Source organism: Stegostoma tigrinum, chromosome 1 (assembly GCF_030684315.1).
Source record: "Stegostoma tigrinum isolate sSteTig4 chromosome 1, sSteTig4.hap1, whole genome shotgun sequence".
NCBI classification, from domain to species: Eukaryota; Metazoa; Chordata; class Chondrichthyes; order Orectolobiformes; family Stegostomatidae; genus Stegostoma; species Stegostoma tigrinum.
The window spans coordinates 178490492-178510192 of record NC_081354.1 but is presented as its reverse complement, the minus strand read 5'-3'; the positions used below and the strand labels follow the sequence as shown (position 1 = coordinate 178510192).

The window sequence follows — 19701 nt, the reverse complement described above, 5'->3', positions numbered from 1 at the left end:
GGAGAGGTTGGTTTGTGTATTGGACTGGACTATGTTCACAACTTTCTGTAGTCTCTTCCATTCCTGGGCAGAGCAGTTAACATTGAAACATAGAGCAGGAGGCGGCCATCTGGCCCTTCGAGCCTGCTCCAACATTCTTCACGATCCTGGCTGATCACCCAACTCAATAGCCCATTCCCGCTTTCTCTCCATAACCTTTAATCCCATTCACCCCATGTGCTTTATCTGGTCACCTTTTGAATACACTGTGTTTTAGCATCAACTACTTCCTGTTGTAATGAGTTCCACAGGCTCACCACTCTTTGGCCGAGAAGTGTCTTCTTGTCCCTGTCCCAAATTGTCTACCCCGAATCTTCTTGCTGTGGCTCCTGGTTCAGGACACACCCACCATCGGGAACATCCCTGCATCTACCCCGTCCAGTGCTGTTCGAATTTTGTAAGTCTCCATGGAAATTCACCCCCAATTTGTCTTAACTCTTGTGAAAACAATCCCAACTTAGTCAATCCCTCCTCATATGTAAGACGTGGCATCCTCAGAATCAGCCTGGTAAACATTCCCTGCACTCGAGTGTAATAGCATTCCTTCCTCAGGAGACAAGGCCAAAACTGCCATATGAAGCTGTGATGTACCCAGAAACATGACACTATTGTGCTTAAAGGTTGAGGATCAGTCCACTTGTTGTGTTAATCAATTAGCTGCACTCTTGGCAATTAGGAGCAAGAAATAAATGCTGGCCTGGGTAGTGACACCCATAATCCCACAAACAAATAAAAGAATTTCCTGAAACAACTACATGGTAGAATTAATAGTCATGCAGAAAATGAGTCAATTTGGAAGCATAACACAGATTTGCCAAGGAACAAAACGTCATATCTAACCAACTTGGAGTCTTTCTTTTAAAAACAAAAAAGGATGTAGTAGATGACAAGTTTATGGATATAGGGTACATGGGCTTCCAAAAGGTATTTGATACAGTGCCACACAGACCTGAAAGCAAAGTTACAGATCATGGAATAAAGGCACAGTAGCAATATGGATACAAAAAATTGGCTGAGCAATAAGAAACAGTAATGGTTGAGTCATCTTCAGGGTGGAAGGAGTTCGCCAACAGCCAGTATAGGGACCCTTGCCTCAAAGCCAGTTAGTAAGTTATTTTTTTGATTAAAAAAAAACTTATCCAAAGCTAATACTTCATCCAAAGCTTAATCCACCCCAGCGTCCAACTCAAATTCTGATTATTTCTAAATATCAAAGTTCTGGAAGATTTAATTAAAAAACTATTACCACACACTGAATCACCCCCACTATCAATATCCAGAAAATTGATCAGAAACTCAACTGGACTTACCATTTGAATGGAATGGCTACAAGGCCAGGTCAGAGGAGAAGAATACTACAGCAAGTAACTCACCTTGACACTCTAAAACATGTCCACAAATCAACAAGGCACAATTCAGGAGTGTGATGGAATGCTCCCCACTTGCCTGGATCAGTGCAGCCCCAAACACTAGAGGAACTCAACTCCATTCAGGACAAAAACTTGCTCAATTGGCACCACATCCACTCCCTCACCACAGATGCTCAGTAGAGGCAGTGAGTGCTGTGAGGTGCACTGCAGAAATTCACCAAAGATCCTCAGACAGCACCTTCCAAACTCTGAGCTGCTAACATCTCGAAGAACAGGGGCAGCAGATACATGGGAACACCACCATCTGCAAGTTCCCCTATAAGCCACTCGCCATCCTGACCAGGAAATATATTGCTATTTCTTCACTGTAAACAGGGTCAAAAACCAGAAATTCCCTTCCCAAGGGAATTGTGGGTCAACTTCTAGTACATGGACTGTAGTGGTTCAGGAAGGCAGCTCACCACCACCTTCAAGACAACTAGGGACGGGCAAGAAATGCTGGCCAGTCAGCGACACCCACATCCCAAAAATGAATTTAAAAAAGCAAAGTTTGAATTAGAAATGCACTACCTGAAGGGATGTTGGATACAGATTCAATTGTATGTTTCAGTGTCATTTGACAGGCTGAGCGAGTGGGAAATTGCACAGAAGATGCATGTTAAAGTGGGTGTACAAAGAGGCTGGCCACTTTGATAGCAAAAACAGGAAGGCAAATGATTTAAACAGCTATAAACTGAGATGGCTAGATGATATTAGAGGATGTCCTCACCGAAAGCAAGCATGTAGGTATGGCAGGGGTTGATGGTGGCAAATGGTATGCTGACCTCCCAAGTGAGAGAACTCAAACACTGGGGTAAGGATGCCATGCTACAATTATACAGGGCCTGGAATAGTATTTGGTTTTGGTCTCGAGAGGATTGATGTTCCTGCTAAAAAGAGGGAGCACAGCAAAGTTTACCAGACTGATTCCTAGGAATTGGCAGGATTGATGTACGAGGTGGGATGGAGTTATATTCAGCACAGTTCAAGATACTGAGGTGGCGGTGGTGGGTGGAATCTGAGACCTATAAAATTCTAACAGGACTAAACAGGGTAGCTGCAGGAAACATATTTACACAAAACTCAGGGTCACAATCCAGGGATATTTAAGACCGAGATGAGGTTATATTTCTTCAGGGTGTGGTCAGCCTGTGGAATTCATCACCACAGTAATGTTGTACAATTCCACACTATAAAAGAAATAGCACTTGGGGGCCAAAGGTCTCAAAAGAACATCAGGGGGTGGGGGAGAAAGAAGCAGAAACATGTAGTGTTGGATGATCAGCCATGATCATTACAAAACAGCAGAGCAGGCTCAAAACAAAGAGAAAAAAGGGCTGAATGGTCTACTCCTGCTGCTAGTTTATTTATACAAGGGTGGGGGCTAACTTGATTGCTCTTTGAAATGATAGCATAAATTGGAAGGGGCAGATGGGACACCTTTGTGTGCTGTACTGTTGTTATTTGATGACCTACTTCACTTGATGGTGTTTTAGACATAAATATTGTGGGCTCAGATCACGCTGTCTAGCTTTCTTTCTCATTAAAAGCACCTCCTAAACCATTACATTATTACTTTATGGTGTTGAATACCTTGGCACGTGTAAGCAGCAGGCAGACATGTAGAAGCGTACATTCCTTACACCACAGGCCAGCTTTCAGCAAACACTTCAATTTGGCTTTTACCCTATTCCAAAGCCACTGCCATGACTTACAGGATTTCAGTCCATTTTACTAAGGGCCTCATTATTACCAGTAGTAGTAGTCGTCGTAGAAGAAACTTGTATAAGCAGCCCAAAATAAGGAAATCCGATTGATCCACTGACAGAAGGGCCAGTCACTACATGACACAGCGTGAGGCTAATTGGGAAAAGCACCGAGCTTGCTTTGTGAAGAAGTCGTCAGTTGATGCAGAATGCACTGGCTCAAAGTAGTGGAAGCAGATGCATTTCAAAGAGAGAACTGAATATATATTTGAAGAGAAGGTGCGAGAAAAGTGTTTTTAAAAAGCGAGAAAGGAGAGCAGAGTGGGACTAATTCATCTTGTTAAAGAGTTTACAGGGGCATGATGGGTTGAATCGTTTGAATCATTAATCATACAGGAGAACACTCATTTCAACAACTTAATGTTCAATCTATCAGATATTCTTCACTTAGCATTCAACTGACATTTTGTATACAAATTTCAAACAAACCACAACTTTTATACCTATTTAGATTCTACATTGGACAGTCCTCAGGTTGCAAAGTGGTTCTGTTCTGGAGTCCATTTACAAATCTATTTGATTGCACAATGCAGGACAACATGAAAAAGGAGCAGTTAAAAACTGCAAGAACTGCGATTGCCATAAATCAGAAACAAAGGTAGAAATTGCTGGAAAAAAGTGCAGCCGGTCTGGCAGGATCTGTGGAACCGAGGAAGGCCCTCCTCGAGACATTAACTGATTTTTCTCCACAGATGCAGCCAGACCTGCTGAGATTTTCCAGCAATTTCCATTTTTGTTAAAGGAGCAATTTACAAGTACAGGAAATTTTGTGCATCAAATCTTTAGAAATAACACCCCTGTTCAAGATCACATTCGCAGGTATTTCTTCATTACCTCAGGGAACCCCCGTACACATTACAATGGAATAAAAATGATTCCAGCATACTAAATTTGGACAGCACAAAAAGCCACTTACTTTTCTGGAAGTATGCAGCAAGACACATCCAGCGTTGTCATTCTCTGTAAAAAGGGTAAAAGGTTTACAGGTTATTAAGTAGTAGAAACATTTTTGGGGTGAGTGGAAGGATTAGATTTTTCATCAAAACCTGTGGAAAATTAGCATTCTGAAAACACCAATTCACTGGATCTATTGAGTAGGAGAACTCTATTTCAATCTCAGAAATGCTCTCAGGGAGGTCAGTGCTAACATTTGGATGTCAGTGATATACCAAGAGTTCTCTCTGTCCCTCCTTCATCCTCAGATTACTTTTTTGCGCTAGCAGCTGCAACTGGATTGGTTGGTTTCATCTTCACAATCACATCAAAAATTTACCGCATTCAAAATTTACACAGTTACAAATACTTCAAATTTTAATGATAACTGGTTGGGGCAGATGATCAAACAGACCAAAGAAAACAAACAAAACAATCTTGCCTTTTGTGACTTCTCTAGTCCCTGAAAAGAGAGTTGGTAATCTTAGAACTACACTTCATACATTAGACAGTAAATTCCTACACATTCTGATCTAAGAGGACTAGGCTTACTCAAAAAGTATTAAAACTGAGAATTGAACACTGAACTCTGTCAGAAGACCATATCTATATCCTTGAGGAATTCCACAAACATACTGAAAGATGCTGGCATCATCGGCTAGACCCAGAGGGCAGTGAAGAGTGAACCATGCTCTTTGCAGAAAGATTTAGACAGTTTAGGAGAGTGGTCCAGGAAATGGCTGATGAAATTCAATGTGACTAAATGTGAGGTTTTGCACATTGCAAGAAAAGAATACAGGCATGGACTATTTTCTAAATGGTGAGAAAATTCGTAAAGCAGAAGTACAAAGGGATCTGGGAGTGTTGGTCCATGATTCTCTAAAGGTTAATTTGCAGGTAGAGTCCGTAATTAAGAAAGCGAATGTAATGTTGTCATTTATCTCAAGAGGGTTGGAACATAAAAGCAGCAATGTGCTTCTGAGGCTTCATTTAGAATACTGCGCCCAATTTTGGGCCCCACACCTCAGGAAGGACATACCAGCCCTGGAGTGTGTCCAGCGGAGATTCACACGGATGATCCCTGGAATGGTAGGTTTAACATATGATGAACCGCCAAGGATCCTGGGATTGTACTCATTAGAGTTAGAAGGTTGAGGGGAGATCTAATAGAAACTTAGAAGATAACGTATGGCTTAGAAAGGGTGGACGCTGGGAAGTGGTTTCCATCAGGCAGGGAGACTAGGACCCGTGGGCACAGCCTTAAAATTAGAGGGGGTAAATTTAAAACTGAAATGAGACGACATTTCTTCAGCCAGAGAGAGTGGTGGGCTTGTGGAATTCATTGCCGCAGAATGCAGTGGAGGCCGGGACGTTGGATGCCTTCAAAGGCAGAGATCGACAAATTCCTGATCTCTCAAGGAATCAAGGGCTACGGGGAGAGTGCAGGGAAGTGGTGTTGAAATGCTCATCAGCCATGATTTAAATGGCAGAGTGGACTTGATGGGCCGAATGGCCTTACTGCCACTCCTATGTCTTATGGTCTTATGGCTCTGGAACATACATAGGGCTGAGCAGTCATGGTTGGCAGATTTCTCTCCCTAAAAGTGAACCAATTCGATGACAGTTGACAGTGGTAACATGACACCATTAGACTGACACTAATTCCAGGTTTCTACTAGAATAGAAATTTCACCATCTTCTATAGGAGTCAAACGCACGTACTCGAATCATTAGCCTGGGGTCCTGGATTACTTGTCCAATGACATTACTGTTACGCCACTAGATGGTCAACATAGGCAAAGTTCAACATTTCAGAGCAAATCCGGCTTTATCCCACCCTTTAACCTCACTGAGACACACAGTCAAAAAAAGTTAATTTTTTTGGAAACAAACTTTGTCCTTCAAAACAAAAAAGGGAATCTGCCCATCTTATCTGGTCTGCCTTTCACATAACTCCAGAAACATGATTGACCCTGAACTGCCCTCCAAAGTAGTTGAGAAAACCACTCGAATTCACAGGCAATTAGGTATGGGCAAGAAACATCAGCCTTACCAATGACGACCTGATAATACGATAGAATAAGAAATAAACAGAAACACGTTGGAAGAACTATCCAGATATGGACGTTCCAAAGCACTATCGAGATCAGGGCAATGGAATACCCAATCCAGAATCATCACTGTAAATACTAGAATTTAAAAGAAAAGGGGGAAGTACTAAGCCTCTTAGGTTGAGTTTCTCCAACATTTACTTCTCTTTCTAGGGGTGAGTAGGGATGGGCAATAAATGTTACCTTGTTAGTGCACCAAAAATATTTAATAAATAAATTTAGAAGCGAAGCTCTACATTGAAGAATCTGGTATGGGGTAGGAAAGGTTCTTAAAAAAAAAGAGCCACAACACTCTTGAGGTATTGCTTACAGCCTTAAGACACAGAACAGGATAATTTGCATCTGTGAGTATTGGCAGAAATACGAGAGCTGACTAGGACAATTGGAGAATTTCCCCTTTGAACTGTGTCCCGGGTACTCCATCAACTGCTGTGGGTCCCATTAAACATGATTGAGAGCTCAAATCCCACTCCACGTGCCACGAACAAAATCTGGGCACTTATTAAAAACAGGGCAGCAGCTTTCAAAAACCTACCACGAGTTCAACATCACCCTTCAATAAACAATCAGACAACTTTAATAAACACACAAACAGTCAATCAATGAGACATTCTTCCAGAAGGAAACGGTTACCAATCCAGAGTGCACTGATATCAAAGTTTTAAAATAGGTTATCCGATGTAGATTCTGGGTTAGCATTGTGTCCACAGACATAAAAAGACCTGAAGAGTCAATATAAGGAAATGCAGCTCCATTGTGTGCAGAATTATCCCCATTCACCAGAGACCTATTGTCTATAGCAGTACTCTCGGAGGGATTCCTCGGCGCCACTTCCAGCAAGGTTCACCCATAGCCCCTTTCTATAGTTAAGAAACAAGAATCTCTACATAGCCCCAAAGAACAATAGCTCATACAGAGGCTTCATTCCAGTGGGATTTGTTCAAAGAGTCTGAATAATGCTCTGACATCCTTCTTTCTCTAGGGTTCACTATTCACTTTCAATTGTTTAAATATATAGTTTTCATTGAATCATCCTTTTAAATTAAGATATCAACTCACCAAGCTCACTGCTCATAGTAAGAGACTTTGATCAATTTGTTGTTTGAACACTTATCCCTGTCTATCAATTTCTTGTGCTCTTTGGGCAAATAGGCCGGTATTGTAGTTTCGTCAGATGCATGCTTGGTACTGCTCCTGGTATGCCCTCTCACACTCCCCATTGAAACAGGCTTGATCCCCTGACTTGATGGTAATAGTTGAAAAAGGGATATGCCAGGCTATGATGTTGCAGATTGTGCTGGAGTACAGTTCTGCTGCTGATAGTCCACACAGTGCCTTAGGATGCCCAGGCTGGAATTTCTAGATCTGTTTGAAATCTATTCCAAATCAGCACAATGGTACTGCCACACATCACGTTGGCGGGCATTCTCAGTGTGAAGATAGAGCTTTATAGTGGTCATTTCTAGTGATAGAGTCTTCGGCAGATGCATTGGTGGTAACAGATTGGCGAGGGTGAGCTCAACTATGCTATTCCTTCATCACCTGCCGCAGGCTCAATCTGTCCTTTGGAACCCAACCAATAATACTGCTGCCAGCCCCACAGTGGTGGGCTTCGAAGACCTCCACCTAGAGTCCGTTCCCATCCCTTTGCAATCCTCAGTATTTTCGCAAAAGTAACGGCCAACATGAAGGAGCACAGATTCGTCAGATAAGTGGAATCTGTGTGCAATAATTCTTAGGCCCATTTTGGCCCGATGCCAAATATTTGAAGTCAAAAATGGAGGGACCCTAAGGAAGTTCCCACCCACGGTGCCTCCACCTCTGCTGGATCTGTTAGCAGACAGAACACATCCAACAATGGTGGCAATCCTGTCTGTGACAGGATGTTTAAACGTGTGATTCCATACATTTGACTACATCAGGCTGCTGCTTGACTAGTCTGTCTATCAGGCAGGTCTCCCATTTTTTGGGATGCTGGAACTGTATATCGTGTTAGTTCAGATGGAGTATGGTGTGTTGTTCTGGTCACCACACCACAGGAAAGATGTAATTGAAAGAAAATTACCCAGGATGTTACCTGGGCTGGAGTGTTATAGGCTGGCATTAAGTTTCTTTAAGGCAGAGAAGGTGGAGTCTAAAATACTTTGAGGGGTACAGATAGGGTAGATGGGAAAGAGCTCTTCCCCTCCCCGGAAGGGCCAATAACAAGGGGCATAATTAAAGATTAATTAAAATTAGAGCTGTGACTTTTCTCCTCACACTTTGAGAGGTTATTAATTGGCTTTGGTAGCAAAAAAGATCTCATGTCTATTTCCAGCTTTCTGTTCATCCCATGTGAATAGCTGCCATCACTGTTTCATGGGTGGGGTGAGATACGGTGATTGCATGGAGACAGACAGTGCAACAACCCAAGTTCATGTCCCTTTTTGTAACTAATTACCTGCTGGAAAGTACAAACCAGTTCAGATATAATGACCCCGTAATGACTCTCCTGACACCACCCAGCTGAGCTCAGTGATACACAAGCACAATGGCAAGGTGACACTGGAAAGTGGGATTACAATAGATGGATGCTCAATGGCTGGTACAGATGCTAATAGGCTGAAGGGCCTCGTTCAAATTTCAGAGAAAGTCAAATGATTCTCTAGGGTGGTTAACCCAAGTGCACAGGTACACACAGACAGGACACTGGGGCATTTGGGTTACAAAGTGGCAGCTGGAAGGGAGAATCTTGGGAGGTATTTGACTTACACATATGCAGTTGACCTGGCATTGATGAAAAGGACAGGAACCCTCATAACAGAAAACAAAGTTAATCCATGTTCTTGTCCAGGATACAAGCACCACACCCTTCACTCACCGTCCGCTTTTGGCTTCAGATCCACGTTCATATTGACGTAGAATCGGAGGCTGTCTTCAGACATGGTGGAGGCATTTACTGTTTCGTAAGTTTCATCTGCCCCCTGCCCTTTGCCCTCACTGCTGTCGTCTTCACGATCAGGTTGCATATCATCTGAAACAAAACACATTTTCATCAGCGAGCCTTTCAAGGAAGGTGGCCCTGTCTGTGAGGTCAGTGGCACTCGAGAACAGCTTAATTCAGGAACAAGGAAACTCAAGTTTCCATCAAATGAACCAACTAGGGGTTGCCAACCATTGACCTAGGCCTAGAGGTAGAATCACATTACATCCTGGTGACAAGTCACCCTGGTTCCATTTCTGCTATTGGTTTTTGATCAAAAATATTGCCCAAATTTCAGGAGCTCCCTCTAAAAAGTTACTCAAAAGAGCTTAAATACTTGTAGAAAATTCTCTCTTTTTAAAAAGAAACACGTCCACAATTCAAAGCTCTCCAATCACCTCACCTTCCCCTCCATCAACCACAGTTCCAGGAATAATTAAGGGCGGCACAGTGGCTCAGTGGTCAGCACTGCACCAGGGACCCGGTTTCAATCCCACCCTTGGGCGACTGTCTGTGTGGAGTTTGCACAATCTCCACGTGTCTGTGTGGGTGTCATCTGGGTACTCCGATTTCCTCCCACAGGCCAAAGATGTGCAGGCTAGGTGTGTGTGTGTGTGTGTGTGTGTGTGTGTGGGTGGGTTATAGGGAGATGGGCCTGGGTGGTATGCTTCAAGGGGCAGTGTGGACTTGTTGGGCCAAAGGGCTTGTTTCCACACTGTAGGGAATCTAATCTAAAATGAAATAATGGACAGAAGCAGTAATTAATAATGAAACAGCACTTGTACTTCAAAATAAAACCAAACAAACAAAAAAGAAACAAAAACAAAAACCACGGCAACTGTGCTTAACAGACCACTGGGGTCACAAGAGACTCCAGGCTCTCACTTAACGGGGCAGATGAAGTGTGTGGAGACAGTGGGCACCCTGGCTATGAGCTGGTGAACAGCCAGCTCAAGGAGAAGGACCCACTGCACCTTGTGGCCCTCAGGGGGTTAACACTCCAGCAGCGAACTTCACCCCGAGGTTTAAAAGACCATTAGATGAAAGGCCTGCCCGCCCTCAGGGAACTACTCCCCAGAGGGGTGGGGCAACACCTCCGCACTCTGCAGCACTATTCGGAAGGAGGTGGCTGCTCCTGAGACTACACCACCCAAGACCGCAGATCAAGGGGCAGGGGTAACGGGGTGGTAGGATGCAGGTATTGATGAGCGATGGCGGATTGGATTTGGCAGACATGAGGGGCTGCGGTGAACAGGAATTGGCTTGATCAGGCCTTGCCATTGCTGAGGAAGTGTGAGAGCAATTAGGTCAAGGCACACTTGACATCCTTCTACTGCTGGGTAAGCAGCATTCGGCATTCACATGGACAATAACTGCATTCTTTAAAAAAGGTAGGGAGCATGCCCTTCAACTTCCAAATTTGTTCACCAGAACATTCCTGGAGAAGAAGAGCTGGTCACATGAGGACCGAGTCCATAACCTGATAAGGTATGATGGGTGGATCTGATTGAAACACAATACTGAGAGGCCCGAATAGAGTGGAAGTAGAGAATGCATTTCCACTAGCGAACAGACTAGGGCTCGAGGCCTCAGCCTTGGACTGAAGGAACGGAGGAGGAATTTCTTCAGCCAGCGGGCAGTGACTCTGGAGCTCATGGCCTCCACAGCCCTCTGTGTGACAAAGTTGCTGTGTACTTAAGACAAAAAGATTGGTTCTTGATTAGTAAGGGGAGCAAGGGTTAGGGCTTGAAGGCAGGAAAATGGGACTGACCAACCAAGACCAAAAATGGCATAATTCTCCTTCCATCTCCGCATCTTAATGAAATTCCTCCTCTTCCCCCACCCCCCCACCACTGCCCAAATCAACCTCACCGGTTGGTGGGGGGGGGGGAGACACAGAATTATGCCTAATCTGTCCATTTCTCACCACATTGTACCCCTCCATTTCTGCAGTGGGATACACCACAGCTCCATCTTCCAGAAAGACGAGTCAGTCAGGCAGGATGGAGGACTGAATGTCTGCCATATTGAAATCAAAAAAAAAAAAGAGGAAAGTCCGTGAGAACAGAAAGAAAAAAAAAATGCAGCATCTGGTTATGACAATGCCACTTCTGGAATTCTGGCCAGCAGTCCACGCCTTGACTGAAGCAGAGGGTCATGTAGCTGATGCTGTGTGCAGATGATGTAGTAACAGGTGGGAATATAGTCCTCTCATCTTTGCCAGTCTATAAAGGCAAAGCCCAAATCAAGTAAAAATACCATTTCCTTCACTCCTCTCCCCATAAACAAACAACACAAATAAGTTTTGCACATTTGGTTTTAAAAAAGTACTAAATAAAAAGCAGTCAATCCTGGGGGAAGGCAGCAACACTTGTACTGTCTCCACGTTAGCACATATGCTTTCCTTGCTTTAAAAAAGGCAGAAGAGCCCTCAAGAGAAGTGCTAGTTTCTAGCTCAACACTGGCCTGGAAGAACTGAGCCAAGTTCACTGGTGGACTACAAGGCACTTGATAACCCTACAAGTCTTGTTAATTCACATCATATTTAAATATCCAAAAATTACTCTGCAACAATACCTTTTAATTAAAAAAAAAAATCATTTAAGGGATTTAAATCCATGTGGCTTTGATTAAATATAGTTCAGTCTGTGGCCAGCTCTTCCTGTGCTAGTAACCAGTTAGAATCTCACTCACTCACACACACGCTAACAAGGAAATGTTCTCTCTCGCTCCCTCCTACCCTCAAGGGAAAAAGCAAAAGCCACACAAAAACACAGACAGGCTATTTGGCTTGCAATTTATGTCCCTCAGACTAAATAGGCCCAAAACAGAAGTGGCATTTGGCATTATTGTACACTACTGCACCATCGGAGAAGATTGCTAAATAAACAGAAACTTTCCAGTCTGCCAGAGGTGCTTAATGTCAAATTACACCAGTAGGGGGAATTAAATGTTACTTTCAACAACCATCCAGTTCCACTCAATCACTCAGCCCAACAGGCTTGTATATTTCCTGCTTCTACCTTAGTCGATCAGAGTATTTTATCGTCAGCCTTTCTTTTTCTCCAGAAAGACAGCATTACTAATTCTGCCTCAATTACTCACCATGGTGACATACACTGCTGTCACTCTCAAGGTCAGTGATTACCTTACGTTGATATCCCTGAGCTTTAGGCTCTCCCATTAATCTTAACATTGGAATTGAAAGCATACAGTTGAAATCAGTTGCAAATTACACACAAAAACAGAAGATGCTGGAGTAATCCAGCAGGTCTGGCAGCATTTGTGACAAGAAAAGCCATGTTAGCACTTCATGTCAAGTGACCCTTCAGCAGAATGGTCATAGTGCAAATCCCAAGGAAACTCCATTGGCTCACTAATGCCCTTTAGGGAAAGAAGTTTGCTGATGTGGCCTACATGTAACTCCAGACCCACAATGTGTTGCACTCAACTTCCCAACAAAAGCTGGCCTAGCCAGAAATGCCTGTGTACCACAAACAAATAAAAACATTTTTCTGCCAGTTTGAGTAGCTATCCTTAAAACTGACATGTTATTTGTCCTGTTCATGATTCAAAGCCTGCCTTACGTACGGAAACTTATCACTGGCCTGTTGAGAAATTCTCTCACTTATTGGAAAAGTTAGATCACCTCACTTTTTTTAAAAAAAATTCAGAGTTCATGGAATGAAGGCATTACTGGCTAGGCAACATTTATTGCCTATCGCTGATTGCCCAGAGAGCAGATTAAGCATCCACTACAGTCAACACGGCTTTGTGAGGGGTAGGTCATGCCTTACAAACCTTATCGAGTTTTTTTGAGGATGTGACTAGTAAGGTTGATGAGGGTCGAGCTGTGGATGTGGTGTATATGGACTTCAGTAAGGCATTTGATAAGGTTCCCCATGGAAGGCTCATTCAGAAGGTCAGGAGGAATGGGATACAGGGGAACTTAGCTGCTTGGATACAGAATTGGCTGGCCAACAGAAGACAGCGTGTGGTAGTAGAAGGAAAATATTCTGCCTGGAAGTCAGTGGTGAGTGGGGTTCCACAGGGCTCTGTCCTTGGGCCTCTACTGTTTGTAATTTTTATTAATGACTTGGACGAGGGAATTGAAGGATGGGTCAGCAAGTTTGCAGACGACACAAAGGTCGGAGGTGTCGTTGACAGTGTAGAGGGCTGTTGTAGGCTGCAGCGGGACATTGACAGGATGCAGAGATGGGCTGAGAGGTGGCAGATGGAGTTCAACCTGGATAAATGCGAGGTGATGCATTTTGGAAGGTCGAATTTGAAAGCTGAGTACAGGATTAAGGATAGGATTCTTGGCAGCGTGGAGGAACAGAGGGATCTTGGTGTGCAGATACATAGATCCCTTAAAACGGCCACCCAAGTGGACAGGGTTGTTAAGAAAGCATATGGTGTTTTGGCTTTCATTAACAGGGGGATTGAGTTTAAGAGTCGTGAGATCTTGTTGCAGCTCTATAAAACTTTGGTTAGACCGCACTTGGAATACTGCGACCAGTTCTGGGCGCCCTATTATAGGAAAGATGTGGATGCTTTGGAGAGGGTTCAGAGGAGGTTTACCAGGATGCTGCCTGGACTGGAGGGCTTATCTTATGAAGAGAGGTTGACTGAGCTCGGTCTCTTTTCATTGGAGAAAAGGAGGAGGAGAGGGGACCTAATTGAGGTATACAAGATAATGAGAGGCATAGATAGAGTCGATAGCCAGAGACTATTTCCCAGGGCAGAAATGGCTAGCACGAGGGGTCATAGTTTTAAGCTGGTTGGTGGAAAGTATAGAGGGGATGTCAGAGGCAGGTTCTTTACGCAGAGAGTTGTGAGAGCATGGAATGCGTTGCCAGCAGCAGTTGTGGAAGAAAGGTCATTGGGGTCATTTAAGAGACTGCTGGACATGCATATGGTCACAGAAATTTGAGGGTGCATCCATGAGGATCAATGGTCGGCACAACATTGTGGGCTGAAGGGCCTGTGCTGTGCTGTACTGTTCTATGTTCTATGTTCTATGTTCTATGTTCTATGTTCTATGTTCTATGTTCTATGTTCTATGTTCTATGTTCTATGTTCTATGTTCTATGTTCTATGTTCTATGTTCTATGTTCTATGTTCTATGTTCTATGTTGCTGTGGGCTTGGAGTCACATGTAGGCCAGACCAGCTAAGGATGGCGGATTCTTTCCCTAAAAGGACATTAAATGGAGTACAGACATCCAGATTACATGCTGTCACAATCTCCCTCAGTAGTCAGAGGAACAGCCAGTTATTAGAGAATTCCTACAGCATGGAAGCAGGCCATTCAGCCCGAGTCCGTACTGACCCTCCGAAGAGCATCTCATCCAGACCCAAAGCCCTACCCTCACTCTGCAACACTGTATTTAACGTGGTCAATCCACTTGGCCTGCACATCTCTGCACTGTGGGAGAAAACTCAGACAGTCAACCGAGAAAAAAAAAAGTGGGAGAAACAAAACCGTGTCCCCGGTGCAGGACAACACAGAGCCACCATGCTGCCTATGAGCGATTAACTCAGTGGGCTCATTTGCTTTGAGAACAGGAAAGGGCACAAGTCAAGAAGCAGGCATTTGAGAAAAATCAATTGATCAGCGTGTACAGTCCCCAGCAGACTCAATATTGTTTGCATGCAGTGTGATGGGGTCTTTAAAAAGGGGAATTGTTTGAAAACAGGGAATCAGGGTTACAGAAAAAAAAGTGGGAAAGTGAAGTCAGATCAGCTAAGAGCTTGTTGAATGGCGGAGTAGACTCGATGGGCCTATTTCTGCTCTTTCATCTTAGTTTTGCAACTAACATTCAGGGACAGAAAAAAGAACACTGCTCTTCTTCAGCAGAAAAGTGGAAACAAAGAACCTCATCCACGCCACTAAAGAGACACTTGGATTAAAAATGGGATCAGCAAAATCTCAAATTGCGATAATCGTGCTTTGAATGCAGTCAATTGGATTAATTTGAAAAAAGATTTCATTTAGTTTCAATTGATTACGGCTATGTTGAGAACCAAATAAAACAGATCTCGACAACTAGCTCAAAAACACCTCAAGGTGATATACTGCTCTTTGGCTGATATTCCAATCACCTCCTAGTTAAAATCAGCAAACTAGAGTCTCCACTGACCCGAAGTCTCAAGCAGAAAAAGTTGTTCAATCATATTTGGCATAATTATAACCAAATCGAGTTGAGTCAAAGAGTATTCCAGAACTCAGCCTACATATATTTGCTGATAGTCTTTTGTTATTGTCAACACACAAAATAGTAAATGACTCTTCAGTGATTAAGTACATAAGTTCATTGACTCCATCCAGCCATTAAATTGTCTCAACTCTCCATCATTCTTCACTATGCCGAGGCAGTTATTGGACTTACCCTTGGGGCGCGGGTGGGCGGGGGGGGGGGGTGGTGGTGGGGGAGAAGGAGAGAGAGACAAAGTCTTCTTCCTCCCCCCACCCCATTTAAAACAATCTATCTAGGAATTCATGGCAAACTAGAACACACCAAGTAGCTCAATGTCCCAAGTCAATATGCCAAAAAGGTGTTGAGGTCTGCCCAAATATTTGTACCGAACTATGTATAGTTTTGGTCTCCTTACTCTCGAACGGATGTACTGGCCCTGGAGGGGGTGCAGAGGTGGTTCACTATGCTGATTCAGGAGTTGAAAAAAAGTTGCCTTGAGTAGCTTGGGACTATGCTCATTGGAATGAAGAGGTAATGAATAAGAGAAGCAGGGAAGTTGTTTCCAGCGACAAGAAAACCTGGAACTAGGGGCATAGCCTGAACAATTTGGTGGAGCAGATTTAGGAGAATTGAGGAGTAATTTCTTCACACAAAAGGTTGAGAATTTTTTAAAGAATTCCCTGCCCAAGGGTGTAGTTGATGCTACATCGTTGAATGCAATAGATAGATTGCTTTTTGAACAGTAAAGCAATCTAAGGGTCATGGTGAGTAGGCAGTTAAGTGGAGCAGAGTCCACAAAAAGAGAAACTGTGTTCTTGCTGAATGGCAGAACAGGCTAGAGGGGCCAGATAGCCCACTCCTTTTTATATGTTAATGTTCGTATTTGGCTGGTCTAAACTGGTATCACCTCTGAAAAGCACAAGGAATCAAAAAAAATGGACAAAGTCTTTCTGAAGTGTCATCCCAGATGATTTGAAACATTAACTGTTTCTATCTCCACAGAAAGGGCCAGACCTGCTGACTTTCTTCAGTATTTTCTGCGTTTGTTTCAGATTTCGGGCATCTGCAGTATTTTGCACTCATTGAACAAAGATAGTCACTTTAGATAAGGACTTCATTCCAATTTTTCAAAAATGGTATCTGACCACAGACCGACAAAAGATTTCCAGCTAGAAATGTTCCCCACCAGCGTGATGCCATAACATTTTTGTCTCATCACTTCTTTCAAAGAATTCACTTCAGATGGAAAGACAGGAGCTACTTTTAAGCTCCAAGCTAACAACTTAATGTAATGCACTTCACAGAATGTATGTAAAGTGTTTCCCAAGGATGCCAAGACCACATGCAGCAAATGCAGTTGTTGGCACATTCCACATAAACACTTACAGGTGGGGAGAAGCAGAGTGAAATGAATTTAAACCAGCATCACAAAACAGGCTCAAAAATCCAGCAAAATGAAAACGAGACTAATTTGACCCAATTGAGGGGTCAGCAACACTGACAAGCCACTGCCCCAAGAGCAATTAACACGATAGCAGCTGACCAGGACACTCTTCTTGGTCTGATTGGGCAGTTCCTCTTCCCAGCATGGAAAATATCACACCTTACTGAGATTTGAATTTATGGCTTCAGATTTGTAAGCCTCAGTAACTTGTAACCTTATTAAAATAAAGAATTTGATATAGTCTGAGCATCATTTCACTAAAACTATTCACATCATTTATACTGATTTAGGATAATCCTAACCCTTAAATCACAGGAGACCTTGGCTTCAAATCCCACCACATTGTTCAAGTGTGTAATGTGGTTGACTATATGGCACTATATAGCCAGTGTGTCTGAACTGAGACATTAAAACAAGAGGTCTTGTGTACCACTAATCTCATTCCTTCAAGTGGGTTTTTGTCCCCCTAATTCTTTCCCTCAGAAAGAGAGCATCGCTGCCTAGGTGAGTGAGTATTTATTACCCATCCCCAGTTTCCCAGAGGACAGTTCAGAGTCAACCGTATAGCTGCGAGCGTGGAGTCACATGTAGGCCAGGCAAGGAAAGCAGTTTCCTTCCCTAAAGGGCATGAGAGAGGCAGATGGATTTTTCTCCCCCCAGCAATCAGCAATGGATTTATTAAACTCTTACTATCTGCTGCCGAATTTGAACCCACAGTCCCTCGGTCTACGGTCCAACAATACCATCGCCAGGCCATTGCTTCCCTTATAACAGCCCATCGAATTGTTACCCAAACTGTTAAATGGATGAACTCTTATTTTCAAAATGGCACAGTGGCTCAGCGGTGAGCACCGCTGCGTCACAGCACCAGGGACCCGGGTTGGATTCCAGCCTTGGAAGACTGTGTGGAGTTTGCACAGCACATTCTCCCAACATCTGCATGCACGGGTTTCCTCCCACCATCTAAAAAAGTGTGCATTAATCGGGGAATGGGTCTGGGTGGGAGGCTCCAAAAGGAAAAGAAAATTAAAAATAAAAAGGTCAGTGTGGACTTGTTGGGCCGAAGGTCCTATTTCCATGCTGTAGGGATTCCAAGATCCCTGGTTTTTTGTTATTAATTTGTGGGATGCATCTATGCCAGCAATTCTTGTCCATCCCTAGTTGCGCTTGATAAGGTGGTGGTGAGTGCCATCTTGAACCACTGCTGTCCAGCAGCGGTGGGTTAACCCACAATGCCATTAGGGAGGGAATTCCACAATTTTAACCCAGCAGTGAAAAAATAAAAACGGTATTATATTTGCAAGTCAGGATGGTGAGTGGCTTGTGGGTGGGTGGGGGGGGGGGGGGGGGGTGGAGAACATGGCAGTGGTGGCGTTCCATGTCTGATGCCCTTGTCCTTCTAGATGGAAGTGGTCGTGGGTGTGGAAGGTGCTGTCTGGGGATCTTTGGTGCATTTCTACAGTGCATTTTGTAGATAGTACACACTGCTGCTACTGAGTAGCAGTGGTGGGAGGAGTGAACGTTGAGCCTGTCAAGTGAGCTGCTTTGTCCTGGATGGTGTCAAGCTTCTTGAGTGTTGTTGGAGCTGCACTCATCCAGGCAAGTGGGGACTATTCCATCACACTCCTCAGTTGTGCCATGTGAATGGTGGACAGGCTTTGGGGAGTTACTCACCGCAGTATTCCTAGATTCTGGCCTGTTCTTGTAGCCAGTGTTTACGTGGAGAGTCTAGTTGAGTTTCTGGTGAATGGTAACCCACAAAATGCAGATAGTGGGGGAACTCAGTGATGGTAACACCAAATGTCAAGGGACAATAGTTAGATTAACTCTTATTGGCGATGGTCATAGCCTGGCATTTGTGTGACATGAACATCTCTTGCCACTTGTCAGCCCAACCCTGAATATTGTCCAGAACTTGTTGCATTTGAACACGGACTGCTTCAGTATCTGAGGAGTCACGAATGTGCTCATTGTTGAGCATCCCCACTTCTGTCCTTATGATGGAGGGAAGGTCATTGATGAAGCAGCTGAAGATGGTTGGGCCAAAGACACTATGCTGAGGAACTCCTGCAGGGATGTCCTGGAGCAAAAGATGACTCCAACCACCAGAAATTTTGCCCACTGATACCCATCGATTCCACTCTGTGCACTCAGGTCTAATCCTGACTTCATCATTAAGCCTGGCGATAAAGGGTGGTGCTGTCATAGTGTGGCATTGTGACCTCTACCTTGCAGAAGCTGAGCACCGACTGATACCTCCTACCTTCCCCTGGACCACAACCCACCATGATGCAACAAGCCAGCCATTCTACCTACTACAGTAACTGATTTCATTTCATCTGGTGATCGCCACCCACTCTGCTTCCAAGCCCAGCCCAGCTCGCTTCTACCTCCTGCGAAAAAAATCCACAAACAGGACTGTCCAGACAGATCCATTGTGTCAGCCTGCTCATGCCCCACAGAACCCATCTCTTCCCACCTTGACTCAGTCTTCTCCTCCCTGGTCCAATCCCTACCCACAGCCATCCATGATTCATCTGACACCTCACGCTGGTTTCAAAGCTTCCAGTTTGCCAGTTCCAGCCACCTCCTCTTTACCACGGACGAGCACCCGGAGGAGACCCACGCAGACACTGGGAGAATGCGCAAACGCCACAGTCACCCAAGGATGGAACCATACCACTGTCCCTGGTGCTGTGAGCAGTGCTAACCACTGAGCCACCGTGCCAGCCTGAGGAAGGCTTTGCATGGTCAACAGGGCTTTCTCTGCCATTGTCTATTCTGGTGCCTAGGTTGATGCCAGGTGATCCATCCAATTTCATCTGAGATTTTGTAGCA

The 19701-nt window shown here is 44.1% G+C and overlaps 1 protein-coding gene across 10 annotated transcripts in view; it reads right to left on the bottom strand.

Moving 5' to 3' along the window:
- slc4a11 (solute carrier family 4 member 11) overlaps positions 1-19701 on the bottom strand; it is a 212498-nt gene that overhangs the window by 110175 nt on the left and 82622 nt on the right. For all 10 annotated transcript variants that reach the window (XM_048532852.2, XM_048532842.2, XM_059651624.1 and 7 more), the window contains 2 exons: positions 9119-9271; positions 4131-4174 (listed from right to left, as the gene is read on the bottom strand). In XM_048532852.2, the coding sequence (XP_048388809.2) occupies positions 4131-4174; positions 9119-9266 (192 nt within the window). In that variant the 5' untranslated portion in view covers positions 9267-9271. The remainder of the gene's footprint in view (positions 1-4130; positions 4175-9118; positions 9272-19701) is intronic.